Source organism: Phaseolus vulgaris, chromosome 5, assembly GCF_051622355.1.
Source record: "Phaseolus vulgaris cultivar YP4 chromosome 5, ASM5162235v1, whole genome shotgun sequence".
Taxonomy (NCBI): Eukaryota; Viridiplantae; Streptophyta; class Magnoliopsida; order Fabales; family Fabaceae; genus Phaseolus; species Phaseolus vulgaris.
Window position 1 is genome coordinate 10,056,943 of NC_143502.1, and position 18,916 is coordinate 10,075,858.

Sequence of the window (18,916 nt, forward strand, 5' to 3'; positions counted from 1 at the left end):
ATGCTACAAACTGCACATCCAAGGTGTTCTTCTCCCTTATCTTTTTCATTACCAAATAAAACTAATTCCTTGACATCTTGGAAAAAGAAATTTTGGGATGAACATCAAACACCTCCTAAGGGTTCTATCCTTTTGAGAGGATTTTTATCATCAAGCCCTTTCATCCCCATATATTCTTCCCCAACATGGCTTGTACGAAGAGCTTGCCCTTTTGAACTTCCCAAGCTCAAACAACATAAGTTTGTTTCACTTCCCACACCTTGCACTCTTTTATATGTGAACAAACTAACTATGTTATCTGTAGGAGTTCTAAATTCGAGGTTGAATTCTCTCAAACTTGGGTAGCATGATACAATCCAAGCTAACAAGGAAATGACCTAGGACTCAAATTACCATTCACACTATGAGAAGTCATCTCAACTTTCAAGTGAAAACCCCACCAAGGATCTAGCAGACCTCACCAGAAGGAGAAATGGGCAAAGACCAGAACATCAAATGTTCTTCCTTTTGATCTTCTTAAGAATAAAACAAGTTGTAAATAAATTGGACTCACTTTAGGGGTCCAAATAGCAAGATAGGCTAGAATAGGTGCTTTTAGCATAATAGGGGTGCAGTTATCATTTTAGCTTGTTTTTCACCTAGTTTCTAGAAGAAGTGGCCTAAGGAGTGGTTTTGACTTGGTCAAATCCTAAAGGTAGCCCCCTCACACATTTAGCATCCTACCCTTGCTTCTTATTTTCCAAGGCACCATCTCCTATAAATAGGGTGCCTTCCTCCTTGTATTTACATGTCAAATTTGAATAGAAAACTTACTCTGCACAAATTGTGTGAGGTGTTTGTGAGGCTTGTTTCCTCTTAGCATTAGGTCTCATCTTGAGTGATTGGAGAGTTCTCAAGTGGCGGTCATCTCACTTATCATGGAGGAAGACCACACTCTAAGTGGTGTGACCAAATCTCTTCCATCTCATAAGCATTTTCTTCCTTCATTTTTTTCCATTTTTTTCCATTACTTCATGTATCTTTGTGTTCTTATGTTCTTATTTTTCCTCCATTGTCAATTCAGCTTCTATCATTCTTTTATGTTTCCTTCCATGTTCATTTAAATTCAGCTCTTCATCATCAATCACCACATACTTGTATTTTTCCTTTGCCCTCTAGAAGTGAACCTTCACACTTACTTAACCACTTGGTTAAGTTCGTGTCCAGTGGGAATCTTCTTTGGGTTCTCACCATATAATTGATAAAATCTCAATCCTAAGTAAAGTGTCACATCTAAAATGGCTAAATCTAAAATCAACTCACATCACTAGTCAGCATTATTTTTGGTCCAAGCTTTAGCTTAAATAAAGTGTATAAAGTTGTTTAGGATTTCATGGGCCATGTATTGGGCCTAATAGCATAAAATAATTGGACCAAATATTTGGGCCAAGTAGCATAGGTTTTTGGGCTTGTATTTTGGCAAATAGTAAAATAGGTCTAGTTATGGTTAAAATTGACTGATTAGGGTAACAATTGGGCTTCTTTGAGCCCAATGTAACCCTAAAATGTCTAGGGTATATTAGAGGACGAAAATTACCTTGGCATGGAGCACATGGAAGTTCACATGCTAGCCTAGGAGTGGAGAGGATTTAGCATGGAAGGTGTGAGCTCAACATGGAAAGCATGACTCCATATGGCACCTTCTCACTAGAGAGTTTTATTTTGAATTTTCAAATTTATGCTCCAAAATGTTCAGCCCTCTCTCTGATAAATTGAGGTGCTTGGTTCATGAATAACTAAGATCAATATATGAGTGAATTGTTGCCCAAGTTTGCATGCTTTCTCACTCCCTTGTCTAGACCTCTCTAGGATAGACACCTTGATCTTCTTCTTCACCTCTCCAAGTGATATGGCCCAACCAATCACTCTCCCTACCTCTCATGCACCTTCAAGGAAACCATAGCTCCATTGGAGCCACCCTTGTCCGCCACTTCCATTGAGCTTCAGCACACCACTTCAAAATTGCAATGAAATCCAATCAGAATGAAGGCTACACCATAAACATGGATTTTAGAAGTCAAAATTTTCTAAATTATATTTTTGAAAACATTGTTCTTCTTGAACTTTCTGTATATATATCACTTGTTTTGCTATTTATTGTTTATTATAGGTTGGTGTTTGGTTTTGTTAGAAAAATATGAACCTCGGAAAATAATAAGGTTGTTGTCACTGAGAACAATGCAGATCTAAGCACAAATCATTCTCAAGAGGGTGAGGATGATGGAAAACCAGTCATAACATCCACGGAATAAGAAGTTGAAGACCTAGGGCCTTGTACAAGAGGTTAATAGCACAATGGGTCGAATTGGGCTTTATCTATCCTTTATAGGCCTAATAAAGAAGACAACTTTAGGATGAAGAAATGTACATAGTATTTAGTAGAAGACCTCTAAGCCATGGAACTAGAACTAGAGTCTTGGCTAGAAGAATATAAGAAAACTAAGACTAAGTTGACCTTAATAGGACCAAGTTCTTATTCTCATGGGTTAGGCTTTAGTCTGTAATTTTGTATATAGTAGAATAGGATTTAATGGGTCATGCATTGGGTCAAATAATGTAGAATAATTGGGCTTTGTAATTGAGTCAAGTAGAATAGGGTTTTGGGCTTGTATTTAGGTCTGTGCTAAATTAGGGTTAAAACAAGGTTTTCTAAACCTAGTTAGGGGTTCAATTAGGCTTCCAAACTCCCAAGAGAAACCCTAGGTTGGTCATATATCATGGAGGAGCGCCAAACACGTGTGAAATCATGTGGAAGGCATGAGTGATGGTGTTGCCTTCATGACCGATTGAATTTCTTGAATTTTTGTTGGAATTGGCGGAAACTTGATAGAGGAGGTGGAACAAGGAGGGCTCATATGGAGCTATGGGTTCCTTGAAGGTGCATGAAGAGTATGGAGATTGATTGGTTGAACCGTATCACTTAGAGAGGTGTAGAAGAAGATCAAAGTGTCTATCCTAGAGAGTTTAGACAACGGAGTGAGAAAGCTTGCGAACTTGGGCAGCAATTCACTCATATATTGATCTTAGAATTTTATGAGTCAAGCACCTCTTTATATAGGATAGACGTTTGTTCATTGTACAAAGAAATGGGTAGGACAATTAAAAAAAATGGGTTTGAAAATGGCGCCTATTTTGGAGTCACAAGGCAAGCATGACCAAGGTGTGCTTCATGTGACTCTCTATAGGTTTATGACCGGCCTAAGTTAATTTAGGAGTTTTATAGAAGCCCTAATTTAACCTAGGTTGGTTTTTTGGTGCCTAATTCAACCTAATTTACAATTAAGCAAAATTAAAAGGAAAATTCTTATTTTACTTTTAACAAGAAAATAAATTATACTCTAAATATCTACACTGGGTTATGGCATTTTTAAACATGTACAGGAGGATGTATCTGCCATTAATAGAAAAGTCTTGGTCTTCTTGTGTCTTCCTTGTCATGGACCTAGTAATTAGACATGAGCTTGGCCTTCTTCCATTAATGAAGGTCATGTACAAAGCATGAGTAGACATATCACCTTCTTCACTCATGTTTCAATTTCTACTAGGATTTGAATTCAACTTTTTCCACCTTTTATTCTCCATTTCGACATCCAAGTAGCCTATAATGTTTCATGTTTACGTTTTTATCACTACATTGAATAAGTTAACCTAAATGTATTGTATTTTCCTTTCTTTATTATGGACTATTATTCTAAAGATGAAAGATATAAATGTTATTGTTTAAATCTGTTATCATATTATTCTGAAGATAAAGAGATATTTTATCTCTTGTGATAATATGCAAGTTAGTTATATATTAATTAGTACATGTTAGTTACATATTAATTAATAGTTGTTGAGAATAAAAGAGGAGGTGGTTTTTCGTGAGTCAAAGTTGTTACAATAGTAGTTATAAAAGGGGCATGAGACCCTAAGTAAAGGTACGTTGTTTATGAATACTAGACTAAAACCGAATACTTATCTTATTTTAATAAGCTCTCATTGACTTGATCGTCGAAGTGTGGTCAACAGGTAGAGCCCCCTCTGTCCCAACAGAGCCACATTCCAGTGCTATGAGAAGACGCATAACAAAATCTAGAGGAGACAGATTAAAAGTGGAGCTTTCCATTCAATCAACCGGCAAGAAAGTCAACCGACGAGACCATTTGAAGCCCACCGTGGGGCCCGATAAAATCTGATTCCATCCACAATTGTGTTTGAGTTTTCTAACGTGATAAGGAAAACGAGGCAAGCATCGCTGGGATTCGAAGGAAGCGATGCCCCCGCCTTACAACAACTCATGGACACTATGAGAGCCCTCCAATAAGTAAACGAAGAAGCCAAGGATGACCAGTTGAGGCAATACGATGGCTGTTTGGTCAGCTTTGCGGGAGATCAAGTAGAAGTACAAGGGTACATTGAGCTGAGGACGACCTTCGCAAATGAAAACACAGCCATGACCATTGCCATCAGGTATATTGTTGTTAAAGTGTCTTCTGCTTACAACTTGGTTTTAGGTCGAGCATCCTTGAACAGGTTGAGAGCAATAGCCTCGACAGCCCATATGAGGATGGGACTGTCTTTTGATGAAGGAGGGGTAATCACCATAAAAGCTTATCAGAAGGCGTCCAGAAAGTGCTACGAGATTAGTTTGAAGAATCAAAGGAAGACTTACGCAATCTCGTAGTCGAGGTGCTCGGGAATGGAGTGTATAGACTAGAGACCCTGAAGGGGAAGCCATTCCTCGAGCGTGGAACGTGGAAAACCTTAAGTTGTATTTCAGCTAAGATATTAAAGCTTTCTTTTTTAACAATGTACGATAATTTTGTTCTTGAAAGATGGTGCATTACTTTTGTTATTTGTTTAGAGTTAGCACATTGCAAGACGACCTTTCTCGGTAAGATGATCCGAGTAGGCACCCTATGATGTGATTCCAATAGCCACTTAGAACAAGATTCTTGACACTTTGAGGAATCACCTTGAGCTGGAAAATATAGAGGCACTTTCTTAGAAGTTGGATCATGGTTCTAAAATCAAGAACTCACCAAAACAAGTACCAATTCTCAAACTCATTTGGATGAACCAAATATTGTCAAATTGAATCAACAAAGGAGAAGGAAAAGAAGAAACCGAACAGAATTGAACTTAAAACAAAAGAGCCGAACAGAATTTAAAAACAAAACAGAATATAGGTGCTGAAAATAGAAAAACCGAAAGCTAGACAACTCAAAACACAAGATAACATGAACAAATTGAAGAAGAAGAAAGGAAGGAGAAGAGAATGCTCATGAAGATGGAGGAATGGTTGGATGATCACGCCACTAGAAGAATGGATGCTCCTAGATGAGTGTGGAAGCCGCCACTTGAGGAAACCATGGTCCTTCAAGATAAGACTAGAGAAGAAGCTCAAAGCTCTCCAAATGCTCACTCCAATTTTGAGTATAGTTTCTTTAGATAAAATTCAAATCTGCATTTTACAAAGGAAGCACCTCTATTTATAGCCTAAGGTGCTGAAAAATAGGTGGGAAATTTCAAATAAACTCATTTGAAATTCCCACCAAAAACAAGTCACATGGGAGGTGTGACCTTTTTCTACTATGACACCTCCCAAAAACTACACCTACACCACTCTCCTAAGTCACATGGACAATGTGACTTTATTTTACATTTTCACACACCTTTATTTAATAACCAAACCTCCTAAAACTATACAAGAGTATTTCAAAGCTTGGCCTTGCCCCTCATGGGATGGACTTGGGCTCTTTGGGCTTTGGCCTTCTTGGGCTTGGGCTTGGGCTTTGGGCTTGGGCCTCATCTTTATTTTATTTCTTCTTTTAATTTTGAGAAGACTAGAAGGAAGAACTTCAAATGTGAGGGTGGATGTCCTCTTCCTCCATTAATAAAAGCCTCCTTTATTTGATTCTCATCATACTCCTCGAGTTGGAGAGAATTCGTCCACGAATTCTGAATCCCTGCATATAACAAAGTCAGTTTAGTTTTACAATTAAAAGTGGAAGAAAAATGTAAACATGACTTAGCATTTGTAAATAATGGGATTTCAGAAAAGGAGGTTCTATAAATCGACCAAGTTGGAAAAATTTGTTTGGGAATGATGTGATGTTTTGGAAAAAGACCTCTTAAATGGTGACAACCATTAGGAGGTATGAACAAATCATCCCTAACATTTTTTAACCAAGATGGTGGTGAAATAGGAACCTTGGGTAATGAAAAAGATAAGGAAGGAAAACACCTTGGAGGTGAAAGGATAAGACCCATGTCAACTTGGCCTTCTTTGTCTTTTTCTTGTTTACTTGTGGTAGGTGGGTGAGTTAGGTCTTGTTTTACCTTGTTGATCTTTAAGATTTGCTTTTGTGGACAATGAAGAGCTATGTGCCCAAAACCTAAACATTTAAAACATTTGATATTTGAAGTTTTGGTAGGTGACTTAGGAGTAGAAAGATTTGTAGTAGAAACTTTGTTTGGAAACATGGTTTGTTTGGAAAAATTGGAAGGAGAAATTTTGTTTGCATCCTTCCTAGAAGAGTTGTAGAAATCATCATCATGAGTATTTTTGAAAGTTTTGTTCAAAAGATATGATTCTACCTTGATGGCTTTGCGAAACACGCTCTTTAAAGAAGAATATTCTTTTAATTCTACAAAATCTCTAATATCTCTTTTCAAACCACGTACAAACCATTTAATCTTTGACTCTTCATTAGCATGCATATTCATTTTAGTCAAAGTTGTTTCAAAATCTTTAAAGTATTCATCTACCATCCTATGTCCTTGAGGAAGCCTTTGGAACTTCAACAAGTGTTCCTTCCTAGAAGGAGGAACAAACCTCGCGCGCATACACTCTTTCAAAGCATTCCAAGAAACCACGGGAGGTTTCTTGCGATATATAATGTCCATTACAATTTTATGCCACCATTCTTTGGCATAGCCCAAAAAGGATAAAGAAACTAATCTAAGTTTTTGGTCATCTTGGACCTTATACACATGAAAATAATGGTCAACCTTAGTCTCCCATTCTAAATACACATTAGGATCACTATCACCATTAAAACTAGGGACTTTTTTACAAGCAATGTTGAACACTTGGTGATATCTTTGGTCACGGTTATAGCTCTCTTCATGAGAATGATGGTGATGCCTCCTTCTTCTATGTTCTTCTTCACCAAGGACTGAAGCTTTGGAAGGAGAATGCTGTTTGTAAGATGCCTCACTTGAAAATCCAGCCATTTGTAATTAAAAAACAGCAAACACACAAAAACAGCAAACAAGTTAAAAAAAAATTAGCAAAAACAGTGAGCTGTAATGAAACTGCCGAAATGAACTAAGGCTGAAAAAGATATCACTCTCAAAGAAATAATGTTCTTGCTCCAATCTGATCTTGAGGCCTTGGAATCCTCAAATGAAATATGCCAAAGCAAGCACACCAATCTTAAGAGCAAACCACCACAAAACCAAAGAAACAATAAAGACAAACAAGAAAAGGTATAAGCAAGGAAAGGTAATTGCAAAAGGAATACTATATGTAAGACAAACTCAAAGAGTAAGAATGAAAGACAATCAAGAAAATAAAGAACTCAATGAGAAAAGTAGGCACACAAAAGAATACCTAAGGAAAAGCACTAGAGTAGATGAAGAAAACAAAAAAATTTAGCTACTGGAAAATTTTTTTTTTATGCAAACTGTGTTTGATATTCACTGATTTAACTGGAACGTTGTAGAGCGAACTGGATTATGAAATTTATACCACATAAACTTCAAGATGTTAACTCAAAAATGGCACTGGAATCAATTAAAAACAGTAAGCCAATTGAGAGAAATAAATTTTTTAAAATCACTGCCAGATTACCGTATTTTTTTCGGCAGGAATGTACACTTTTTTTATTTTATTTATCATTTTTTGTGTACTTCATATTTTTGAATGATTCTTTTTTCTATTCTTTTCTAACACTTTGAATATCTCAAATCCAGAATTTCAGAATTTTACAGTACGTAAATCAGTTGCAATAAGGAAAAACAGTAAGCACTTTTTTCAGAAACAGAGGAATCCTAATAGGAATAAAAAACAGAATGATGAACTAGCAAAGACATAATAGAAAATGATGTATTGGAACTTGTATAGGTCTAGAATACAAGTATGAACTCAATTCTAAAAAGAAAATGCACAAAGGATCAACATCAATTCAGAAAATTATATGACACCAAAGCAAGAAACAATCAAAATAATAAAAGTACTACTAGAAGTAATGACATATATGGAATAACATGACTAAGACAAAACTTGACATGATTCAAAAATTAAAAGACGTATCACAAATTGTAACAAGTGAAAGGAAGCTTAAGGTAAACTCTAGGAAGGATAATGCCATTCCAAAAGAGCAACCATACTCATAAGAATTATGAGTGCCATAAACCTTTCCACAAACACTTGGAGCAAAAGAAAAACAGCAAGAAAACTCAATTAAAATTCTAAAACAGAAACTTAAATTGCAAGAAATTAAAGAGCTCTTGAAATAAAAGTGCACACAACTCAACAATTAACAAGAATGAACCTAAGACTCATGATACCACATGATGTGATTCCAATAGCCACTTAGAACAAGATTCTTGACACTTTGAGGAATCACCTTGAGCTGGAAAATATAGAGGCACTTTCTTAGAAGTTGGATCATGGTTCTAAAATCAAGAACTCACCAAAACAAGTACCAATTCTCAAACTCATTTGGATGAACCAAATATTGTCAAATTGAATCAACAAAGGAGAAGGAAAAGAAGAAACCGAACAGAATTGAACTTAAAACAAAAGAGCCGAACAGAATTTAAAAACAAAACAGAATATAGGTGCTGAAAATAGAAAAACCGAAAGCTAGACAACTCAAAACACAAGATAACATGAACAAATTGAAGAAGAAGAAAGGAAGGAGAAGAGAATGCTCATGAAGATGGAGGAATGGTTGGATGATCACGCCACTAGAAGAATGGATGCTCCTAGATGAGTGTGGAAGCCGCCACTTGAGGAAACCATGGTCCTTCAAGATAAGACTAGAGAAGAAGCTCAAAGCTCTCCAAATGCTCACTCCAATTTTGAGTATAGTTTCTTTAGATAAAATTCAAATCTGCATTTTACAAAGGAAGCACCTCTATTTATAGCCTAAGGTGCTGAAAAATAGGTGGGAAATTTCAAATAAACTCATTTGAAATTCCCACCAAAAACAAGTCACATGGGAGGTGTGACCTTTTTCTACTATGACACCTCCCAAAAACTACACCTACACCACTCTCCTAAGTCACATGGACAATGTGACTTTATTTTACATTTTCACACACCTTTATTTAATAACCAAACCTCCTAAAACTATACAAGAGTATTTCAAAGCTTGGCCTTGCCCCTCATGGGATGGACTTGGGCTCTTTGGGCTTTGGCCTTCTTGGGCTTGGGCTTGGGCTTTGGGCTTGGGCCTCATCTTTATTTTATTTCTTCTTTTAATTTTGAGAAGACTAGAAGGAAGAACTTCAAATGTGAGGGTGGATGTCCTCTTCCTCCATTAATAAAAGCCTCCTTTATTTGATTCTCATCACCCTACGTGTAAGTTGATTTTCTATTGTCAGGTAAGACGACCTTTCTCAGTAAGATGATTCGAGTAGGCGTCCTACGTGTAAGTTGATTTTATGTTGTCAGGTAACACAACCTTTATCAGTAAGACTATCCAAGTAGGCGCCCGGCGTGTAAATTGATTTTCTATTGTCAAGTAAGACGACCTTTCTCGGTAAGATGATCCGAGTAGGTGCCCTACATGTAAGTTGATTTTCTGTTGTCATGTAAGACGACTTGTCTCGGTAAGATGATCCAAGTAGGCCCCTTGTGTGTAAATTGATTATCTGTTGTCAGGTAAGACGACCTTTCTCGGTAAGATGATCTGAGTAGGCGCCCTGTGTATAAGTAGATTTTCTGTTGTCAGGTAATACGAGTTGTCTTAGTAAGATGATCCGAGTAGGCCCCTTGCGTGTTAGTTGATTTTCTGTTGTCAGTTAAGACGACCTGTCTCGGTAAGATGATCTGAGTAGGCGCCTTGTGTGTAAATTGATTATTTGTTGTTAGGAAAGATGACCTGTCTCGGTAAGATTATTCGAGTAAGCACCCTGTGTGTAAATTTTTTATTTGTTGTCAGGTAAGACGACCTAGCGCGGTGTCAAGTATGACGACCCGAGTTCGGGCACTCAGCAGTTTGATTTGCTATGACTAAAGTTATTTGGCTCAAGGCAAGGATGAGAAGACCAAGTTTAGAAAGGCACGACTATTCGAGTATGCGTTATGTGAAGCAATGCTTGGAGAGGTCAAGGTAGGTAATCCTTGCCCAAATCTATGAAATACACCTATGTAAAATGAGAATAGCGTCGACTCGTTGCAGCTATGAGGGTATAGTTCATCAAAAGGTTAGTTCTTTTTTTGTTGAGGACTCCGCGGTTTTTCATGCTTAGATTTTGCTTAAGTTGCATTCTTGTTATCTTTATTACTGTTGAATCAAGTGTGTTCAAGCTTTGAAGAATCCAAATCCTTTGTGTTTGATGGAAGGCTGGATGTGCTTGTTGTTGCTGAGGTGCTTTAGAATAGGATATGGGATAGATTATATTTTTAATTCACTCTTTGTTGAATCTAAAGCTTAAGTGTTTTCAAATCTTTTAAGATTAAAGTGTTTTTCAAACTAAGTGAAAAACAACCTGTTGTTTTGTCGAAACAACCAATTGTTTTATACTTAGGTGTTTTTGAAAAAGTTGAAAACTGTTTTGGATGGTTGACTTGCTGTCAAACCCAAACAACCGATTGATTCGCTATTTCAACCAATTTTTTGTTTGGAATCCTAACAGAAAACATTTTTGTTTGTTAAAAGAGCTTTAATTGATTTTATAACTGAATACGCTTCTGCTTTAAATGCTTTGACTAAGATTTGAATACTATAAATAGTTTGTTAATGTTTTATAACAAACAACAAGAAAGAAAAACATATTTGAGTTTTTCAAAGAGTTTTGAAGCATTTTTTAGTTTGAACTTGAGCTTTGGTTATTCAAGAGAGAAGTGGAATAGGATTACTCTGTATTGATTTCAGTTGATTTTGTAACAGTGTAATTCGTTCTGTGATTTGTGTACATTCTGGTGTTGTAAAGCCAAGAAGGGTTGTGTGCTCTTGGTGGTGTATGTGCTGAGCCAAAGGAAGTGTGTGTCTTGAGGGGATCAAGGTCACTTCTTTGGTGGTGTGTGTATGTAATCTGGATTTGATTACCTAGTGGATTCCCCAGTGGTTTCTGGGAAACTGGATGTAGCTCTTGGGTTAAGAGTGAACCAGTATAAACTGTTTGTGCAATTCTCTCTTCCTTAAACTCTTTAATTTCAGTTGTTGTTATATTACTGGTATAAACAACCGATAGTTTCTGCGAAACAACCGATTGTTTTTCTGTTGCTTTTCTATTTTGAGCTTTGTTCTTGGCAAACTGAATTTCTAAATCTGGTTTCTTGCAAAGAATTTCATTCTATCATAAAAAGTTTGTGAAAACCCCCTTTAAACCATTCACCCCCCTCTAGTTTAAAGTCATACATTCTAACAATTACTTTATGCTTAAGAGGTAGAGATGGGTTGGTCCGCATGTGTGTGATAGTAGTTGTTATACTTGAGCTAGTTTTCTATATGATAAGTTAAGTAGTGAGCACCCGTGAATAAAGGTGCAGAAGATTCTCTTTTGTTGTTAACACCGTGAGTAAAGGTACCCGTAGGAAGAATATTTTTTGTTATACATGTTTTAAGTTGAGATTATATTCTCGTAAGGCTCTTCGCCTAGTCAAACTCGGCTCGAGCCTGGGGGCTTGTGTACTGGACAAGAATGCTCGGGACCTCAGTCCAGGTACTTGGGGGAGGTCGGCTCTGTTTGGGCCCAAAAGGTGGGTCGTGAGCTCGGTCCAGATGTTGGTCAGCCTAGAAAGGTAATTAAGATAAAAGATAAAGAGATATTTTATCTGTTGTGATATTATTCTGAAGATTAAAGATATAATTGTTATTATTTAAATCTGTTATCATATTATTATGAAGATAAAGAGATATTTTATATCTTGCGATAATATGCCAGATATATATTAATTAATACATGTTACTTACTTATTAATTAATAATTGTTGAGAATAAAATAGGAGCACCCGAGAATAATGGTGCACATGTTAAACAGAATATTTTCCTGCTGTTAGCACCTGAAGATGAGTGGTGCCCGTTAGCAGGTGGTTTTTCTGTTAAGTATGCTTTCGGTTGAGATTAAATTCTTGTGAGTGAAAGTTGTTACAAAAGTAGTTATAAAAGGGGCATGTTGTTTTTTAATACTAGAATGAAACTGAATACTTATCTTATTTTAGTAAGCTCTCACTGACTTGATCGTCAAAGTGTGATCAACCGGTAGAGCCCCCTCTGTCCCAAAAGAGCCACGTTACAGTGCTACGAAAAGACGCATAATAAAATCTAGAGGAGACAGATTAGAAGCAGAGCTTTCCACTCAATCAACCAGCGAGAAAGTCAACCGACGAGAACCGTGTCCCTAGAAAAGTACAAATAAATATAAAAGGATTAAATCAAAGTGATGTAGTTGATTTTTAGATGTTTTCATTTATGGTGACACTTTTACTTAAAATTGAGATTTTAGAAATTAATGGTGAGGACCTAAGGAAGATTCCCACTGGAACATAACCAAGTGGTTAAGTAAGTGTGAATGTTCACTTCACAGAGGCAAAGATGAAAAACAAGATATAGTGAGGATGAGATGCAATTTGCGGAATTGAAATGGGCACAAGGTAAACATCAATGGTGGTCAAGGCCTCTCAAATGATGCACCATACTCATAATTATGAGTGAAACCCAAGAGCAACAAATAAGAAAAGTAAGAGACAATAACATAAATGGAATGGAGAAATGGAAAGGAAAATGGAATGAGAAAACTTATGATGGTAGGTGAGAAATGTCACGCCACTTGGAGGGTGATGTGCTCCAAGATGAGTGTGTTGGCCGCCACTTGAGAGTTTCCCAATCACTCAAGATAAGACCTCAAACCTAAGAGGACATAAACCTCAATAAGAGCTCACACAATTTGTGCATAGTTTATTTACTTCATTCAAATTCAACTTGTAAAATACAATGGGTAGGCCTCCTATTTATAGGTGAAGGAGCCTTGGAAAAAAGGAAAGAGGGGTAGGATGGGAAAAGAGAAAAAATGGGTAGCCTTAGGATTTGACGCGCCCTAGGCTTGTTCTTCTAAAAACTAGGTCAAAATGTCTTCCTAAAGGGCTAGGAACAAGCTAAAATGATAACTGCACCCCCTATTATGCTAAAGGCACCTTATTTTAGCCTATCTTTGTTATTTGGACCCCTAAAGTGAGCCCAAATTATTACAAACATATTCTATTTTTTAAGAAGACCAAAAGAAAGAACTTCTGATATTCGGGTTTATAGCTTATTTTTCTTTTGTTGATTCTTTCTCGAGACTGGTGAGGTCTGACTTTATATCTTGATATGATTGACCCTTTTGGAAAGTGTTTGTTGTGTACTTAGTTATCTGTCGGTTTGTATCACAAAGTGAATCCAAAATAAAGCACCAACATTCTTTTCAAGTGTCCTTTAATGATCTAAAGATACAGCTTATGAAAATGAACAAAAATTCAATTAACAAATCACATTGATAATATAATAAGAATGACGATAAAAATTCATCATAACAAAAAACTAACATCGATATGTATATTTTTTTTATATTTAAGGTTTTTAATCAGAAGAAGAAAGAGTAAAACTTAAATTTCATTGAAATTGAAGGTTCGTTCAGTTATTAGTCATCTTTCGTGCATTATTCATTTTTACAAACCCTGAATCCCTAATGAAAACAAGAAAATGGGTTTTCTAATCTTTGTGTCATTCTTCACATGTATCATTCCCTTAAATTTGAAATATTTAAGTCAAATTATAATTGTTTTTCAAATACTTGATTTAGATAAAAAAAATATTTATAAATTTTAATTCTTATTAAAATATTAATCTAGATTATTCTTTCGTTGAAGTTTACAAGATTTTTTCACCATGTTAGGAAAAATAACTCATTACCAATTTTGGATAAAAAAAATTTCAGAAGTAATATTGCTGAACTAATCAAACAAAATTTATAAATTGACTGGAAAATAATTCCAGTAACATTGGTTATGATTGAAGAATGCTATTTTAAGTCGATAAAAAAATTGGATTAATATTAATGGAAAAATATCCCTCCTATCATATTCATCAAGCAAATTAGAATAATGTTGATTGAGAAAGGTGAAATTTGATTACGTGTAACGAGGCATACATTTAAATTATGGGTTGACAATGGCAACCTAATATAATTAGGAGTACATACACCACAAAATGCCAGCAACACATAAAATTTATCACCAAATTTTGCCTACATTGGAGCAGATACTACTGCAGTTTGTATACTCCACTAGTTGCCTTCTATGCGTAAATGCAGTTGCCATAACCTGCAATTTAACATCACAAAAAATTCAACATGTTTAGCAGAGAAAATGGTCATAACAAACATGTACAATAGATTACTGTCATCAAATTTTGAACATGTTTAAGATGTTGTATGTAAGTTTTGTTCTGGTGTAACATACTTGGATCAGTGACAGAGACGAGGCCAGAGCCCCTGAAATCACAATTCCAGTGGTTTCTTCCCTTAGATTGGTAATAGAGATTCATGGCTATGGAGGCATGGTTCATGAGATTGTCAGGGTAAGAGCAGGGACAGCCTTTCTGCAGAATCCTGCAATCAACTTGGGAGCAGGCATAATTGAGATTGGACAAAAGGGTAGCCTGATCTGATGAAGGCTTTGCCACACACCAAGATTTCTGTGATTCCACAACACTTGATTAATTCCAGCAACAACATTTTATATATATACAAATACAACCCCTTTTTTAAATGCATTTGAAGGAATTGGTTCTTGTTAACTAACCTGCTCATTACCCATTACCAGATTCCCTCCTGCACAAATCAAGGGGAGGAAAAAAACAAGGAAAATGAGTGATTACATTGTTATTTGTATGCACTTGAATAATGGTAGCTCACTTAACATCACCAATTTCAATGATTACATTAATTGCACCAATGTGCATAACCTATTATATGTAAAGATTGTTTGAGATCATTTATTAAGGAGGAAATTAAAGCATTTGGCTAATGTCAAGGAGGATTTGAGGGGTATTTCCTCCTAATCAGATTTCTTCAAACACAATGATGCACCAACACTTAACACAGCTAAGAAAAAAAAATCAATTTTAACAAATGAAAACTTCAGAAGTAATAAAACCCAGTATAGATCTGAAAGGTAGAGTGAGGAAAAAGCCTTAAAATCAACACTTTTAGCAACTCCAACATAGTTTACATTGTCTGTGGAAGGCAATACAAAAGAGAAAAACATACGAAGCAAGCAACACAAAAAATGAAAGCAATGTAGAGTTCTGAGAGTACTACACTGGAGCAAAGCAAAAGTTAATGGCATCTGACACACACCTGGTGAGAGAGAGAAGAGGACAAGGAAAAGGAGAAGAGGCACATTTCCCATGGTACAAGTACTCTGAAGTGAACAGTATTGTGAGAGGAGAATGAGGAAGATAGAGAGAGAGAGAGAGATGGGAAGGGTAAAGAAGAGTGTGATGTGTTTAGAGTGAGGGAAAGGTTGGTGTATTTTAAAAGGGAAAAGATGGTGGGTGAAGAACTATGGTGAGATCATAATAACGGCTAGATTAGCAGCAATGGAAATTAGAAAGACGATGTGGGGACTGTTATTATGGGAAAAGGGTCACAGTGAAAAGAGTAGTTGCACGTGATGTGATGTGAGGTGAGTTTGTGGTTTGTCAATGGTGACTGTTGGCTCCTAGTTTTCACAATACAAATAGAATAATAATACTACCCATTATTGCAGAAAGAACCGTTGTGTGGAAAACAATCACCACACTCCTTTTAGTCAATTATGAATTGTGGGGTCATCTTCTACCTTTTATTTATTTTTCTCTTAGTAAAAAACATACATTTGATAAACACTTATAATAATATAATAATATTTTAAATTAAAAAATAAAATATTAATTTGAGATATGAAATATATGTTTTCACGGTTTATAATATTAAAATATCAACATCCTTTTCATAACCTGCTTCATTGGCTTTGATATATGATGCATGAGAATGCGCATGTAAAGAAAAGACAAAAAAACGCAAAACACAGAAATTTATACAAAACAGTGATATTAAACCTTCTTTTAATATAAATATTTGTGAGGAAAGTTTGGATAATCTATAATATATATAATTGATTATTTAATTATATTATTAATATGTCTTAATATTTTGTAAACATATATTTTATTAATATTTTATAATTATTTTTAAATTTAAAATTTATTTTAATTTTAATTTATATTTCTAAAAAATATTTTTTATAGTTTTATTTTATTTTATCATATTAATCAAATCATTTACTTATTTTCTTGCAATTTTCTATTCAAATTTACTTATTTCTTTTTATATCTAAATAATCTCATTTTTTTATTTACTTTCTCTTTCTATAAACAAAATTTGTTTGCTTCCACGTCTTATTTTATGCACATTAAGAAGCTATGAAAGACGCACTACAGCGAAAAAGAAAAGAAGAAAAAATAAACAGTGGTAATAAAAGTTATTTGATTGAAAAAATGAAAAAAAAAAAATTAAGTGAAAAATATTATAATTTACTGTTAACATTTTTTTTATTAAAATATTATTTATTACTTATTATTACTAATATAAGTTAAAAATATTGTAAAAAAAGACATTTCACAAATTATGACAACTAAAGTTTACATAAATTTCAAAATCATTGCCTTTCCATGAGATTCCATTCCTCTTTTATAGTAAAACGACCTCGTTAGAAGAAAAAAATAGTTAAAAAACTTATATTTTGATTAATAATATATAAATAAATATGTTCTAATGCATAAAATGAAATATTGTATAAAAACATAACATCAAATGATATTCGAATGATACCAAAAACGGAGGCTAAGTATGAAAAACCTACACAAAAGGGTGATTATCGTCGGCATAACGTTAATAAGAATTTTGAAGCTAATATACTCAAAGTAAAGATATATAGACGGGTGTGGGCTGTTTTTTGCGTAGGTGAAGCGTGGGCTTAGCCTACAAGGAGTTTAGAAATTTATAAAAAAATATGAGTTTGACCACGCTAAGCCCGCACAAAATTATATTAGCGTGGGTCAAGCCTTCAAAATGTCTAAATAGTTATAAAAAATTGTGAGTTTGACCCACGCTAAGCCCACACAAAATTATATTAGCGTGGGCCAAGCCTTCAAAATGTCCAAGTAGAGTGAGTTTAGCTACGAAGGGTACACAATAAGCATAGGCTAAGCCTTCATGTTGGGCACAAATTAGCATGGGCTTAGCCTTCAAAATATTCAAAATATTTTTTATATTTTTTATTTGAAAAAGTGTAGGCTTAGCCTACAAGCACACAAAGAATTTCAGTTTGAAATATATTTTTATTGAAATAAATCAATTTTAAAAAGAAAAGTATTTTTTTATTAAAATAAATCAATTTTAAATTACTCTACTTCTCTTTTTCTTATTGCATTTATCCTATTTTTTACCTATTTCATTTTTTTTCAATATAATTATTCAAGATAAAATTATTTTAGGAAGCAATCTAATATGAAGAAATGTTTTTCTTACTAAAAAAAATTTATTTATAACTTTTTCTTTATTCTTTTTACTTGTCTTGAAAATTGAATATTGTTTTTAAAATGAGCAAGAAACAAAATTTTAATAGGAACAAGGAAAAGAACAAGAAAAAATATTTTCTAATACAAGGCTCACGATAATAAACTTGGAATTTTGTACAAAAATACAAAGGTAGAAACGTGATATATGTGGTTTTTTATTGAAGATATTTTGATTGAAATTGAACTAAAGTTACTTTAATTAACTAAGGTTGAGTTGATAGATACCAAGACAAGCTTACCTTCACACTCTTCAAAATACCAAGAAAAACAGAAAACACGCTTTAAAAAATAGTAACTTGATGACAAACAGAAGTTGAGCTATATAAGGTTCCAAGAAACTTCTACTTTCTGATCATATCAACCTAGAGAAGTTAAATCTTAAACAGTTTGAAACCTTTCTTGTTTTAACATAACAAGAGCCTAAAACTAAAGAGATCATCTACATAACAGATGACTACAAACATTCCAAAAGAACAAGGACACACAGTCCAACAAACTATGCTTAACACCCTACTACTAAAACTAAAAACAACAGTGCCTAGGCTCCAAAAAGAACATCAAAACAGCACCAAACCAGCACTAAAACTGCAGCATAAACCAGCATTTATACAACATAAAACCAGCTAAAAACAGTACCAAAAATGCAACAGAAAACCAACATTTGCACATCATCAAACCAGCACCAAAACTGCAGCAGAAAACCAACATTTATACAGCATAAAACCAACAAAAAGCAGTACCAAAACTGCAGCAGCAAACCAGCATTTGTACAACATAAAAACCAGCAAAACTAGCACCAAAACTGCAGCAGAAAACCATAATAATCCTAGCATCTACTTCGTGATATCTAACTCCCCCTGCATAATCATAATCATAATCATAAGTTGAGCTATTAAAGCCTACCCTGCTTACAACAAATCAGTATCTGCTACTATCTAATCACCCACCAAAGAAAAAGAAACTTCTACTTTCTGATTATTTTGTACATTATCAAACTTCATCAAGAGCAGTATGCGACATCAATGAAGGTAATTTCTCCAAAAGCAACTTTA

At 34.7% G+C, this 18,916-nt stretch overlaps 1 protein-coding gene across 1 annotated transcript; it reads right to left on the reverse strand.

Moving 5' to 3' along the window:
* Positions 1–14,347: 14,347 nt before the first annotated feature.
* On the reverse strand, positions 14,348–15,787 carry LOC137835120 (Carbohydrate-binding X8 domain superfamily protein). The gene is made up of 4 exons (XM_068643466.1): positions 15,601–15,787; positions 15,044–15,072; positions 14,702–14,936; positions 14,348–14,563 (listed from the first exon to the last, which is right to left on the reverse strand). The coding sequence occupies exons 1-4, from the start codon at positions 15,650–15,652 to the stop codon at positions 14,538–14,540; spliced, it is 342 nt and encodes a 113-aa protein (XP_068499567.1). The 5' UTR covers positions 15,653–15,787; the 3' UTR covers positions 14,348–14,537.
* Positions 15,788–18,916: the final 3,129 nt, after the last annotated feature.

Excerpts from the sequence above, each read along its gene's own strand:
- LOC137835120 (XM_068643466.1), bottom strand. The coding sequence starts at position 15,652 with ATGGGAAATGTGCCTCTTCTCCTTTTCCTTGTCCTCTTCTCTCTCTCA. Across the intron at positions 14,937-15,043 it reads TGGTAATGGGTAATGAGCAG|AAATCTTGGTGTGTGGCAAA; the intron begins GTTAGTTAACAA and ends GTGGAATCACAG. Across the intron at positions 14,564-14,701 it reads CGTCTCTGTCACTGATCCAA|GTTATGGCAACTGCATTTAC; the intron begins GTATGTTACACC and ends GTTAAATTGCAG.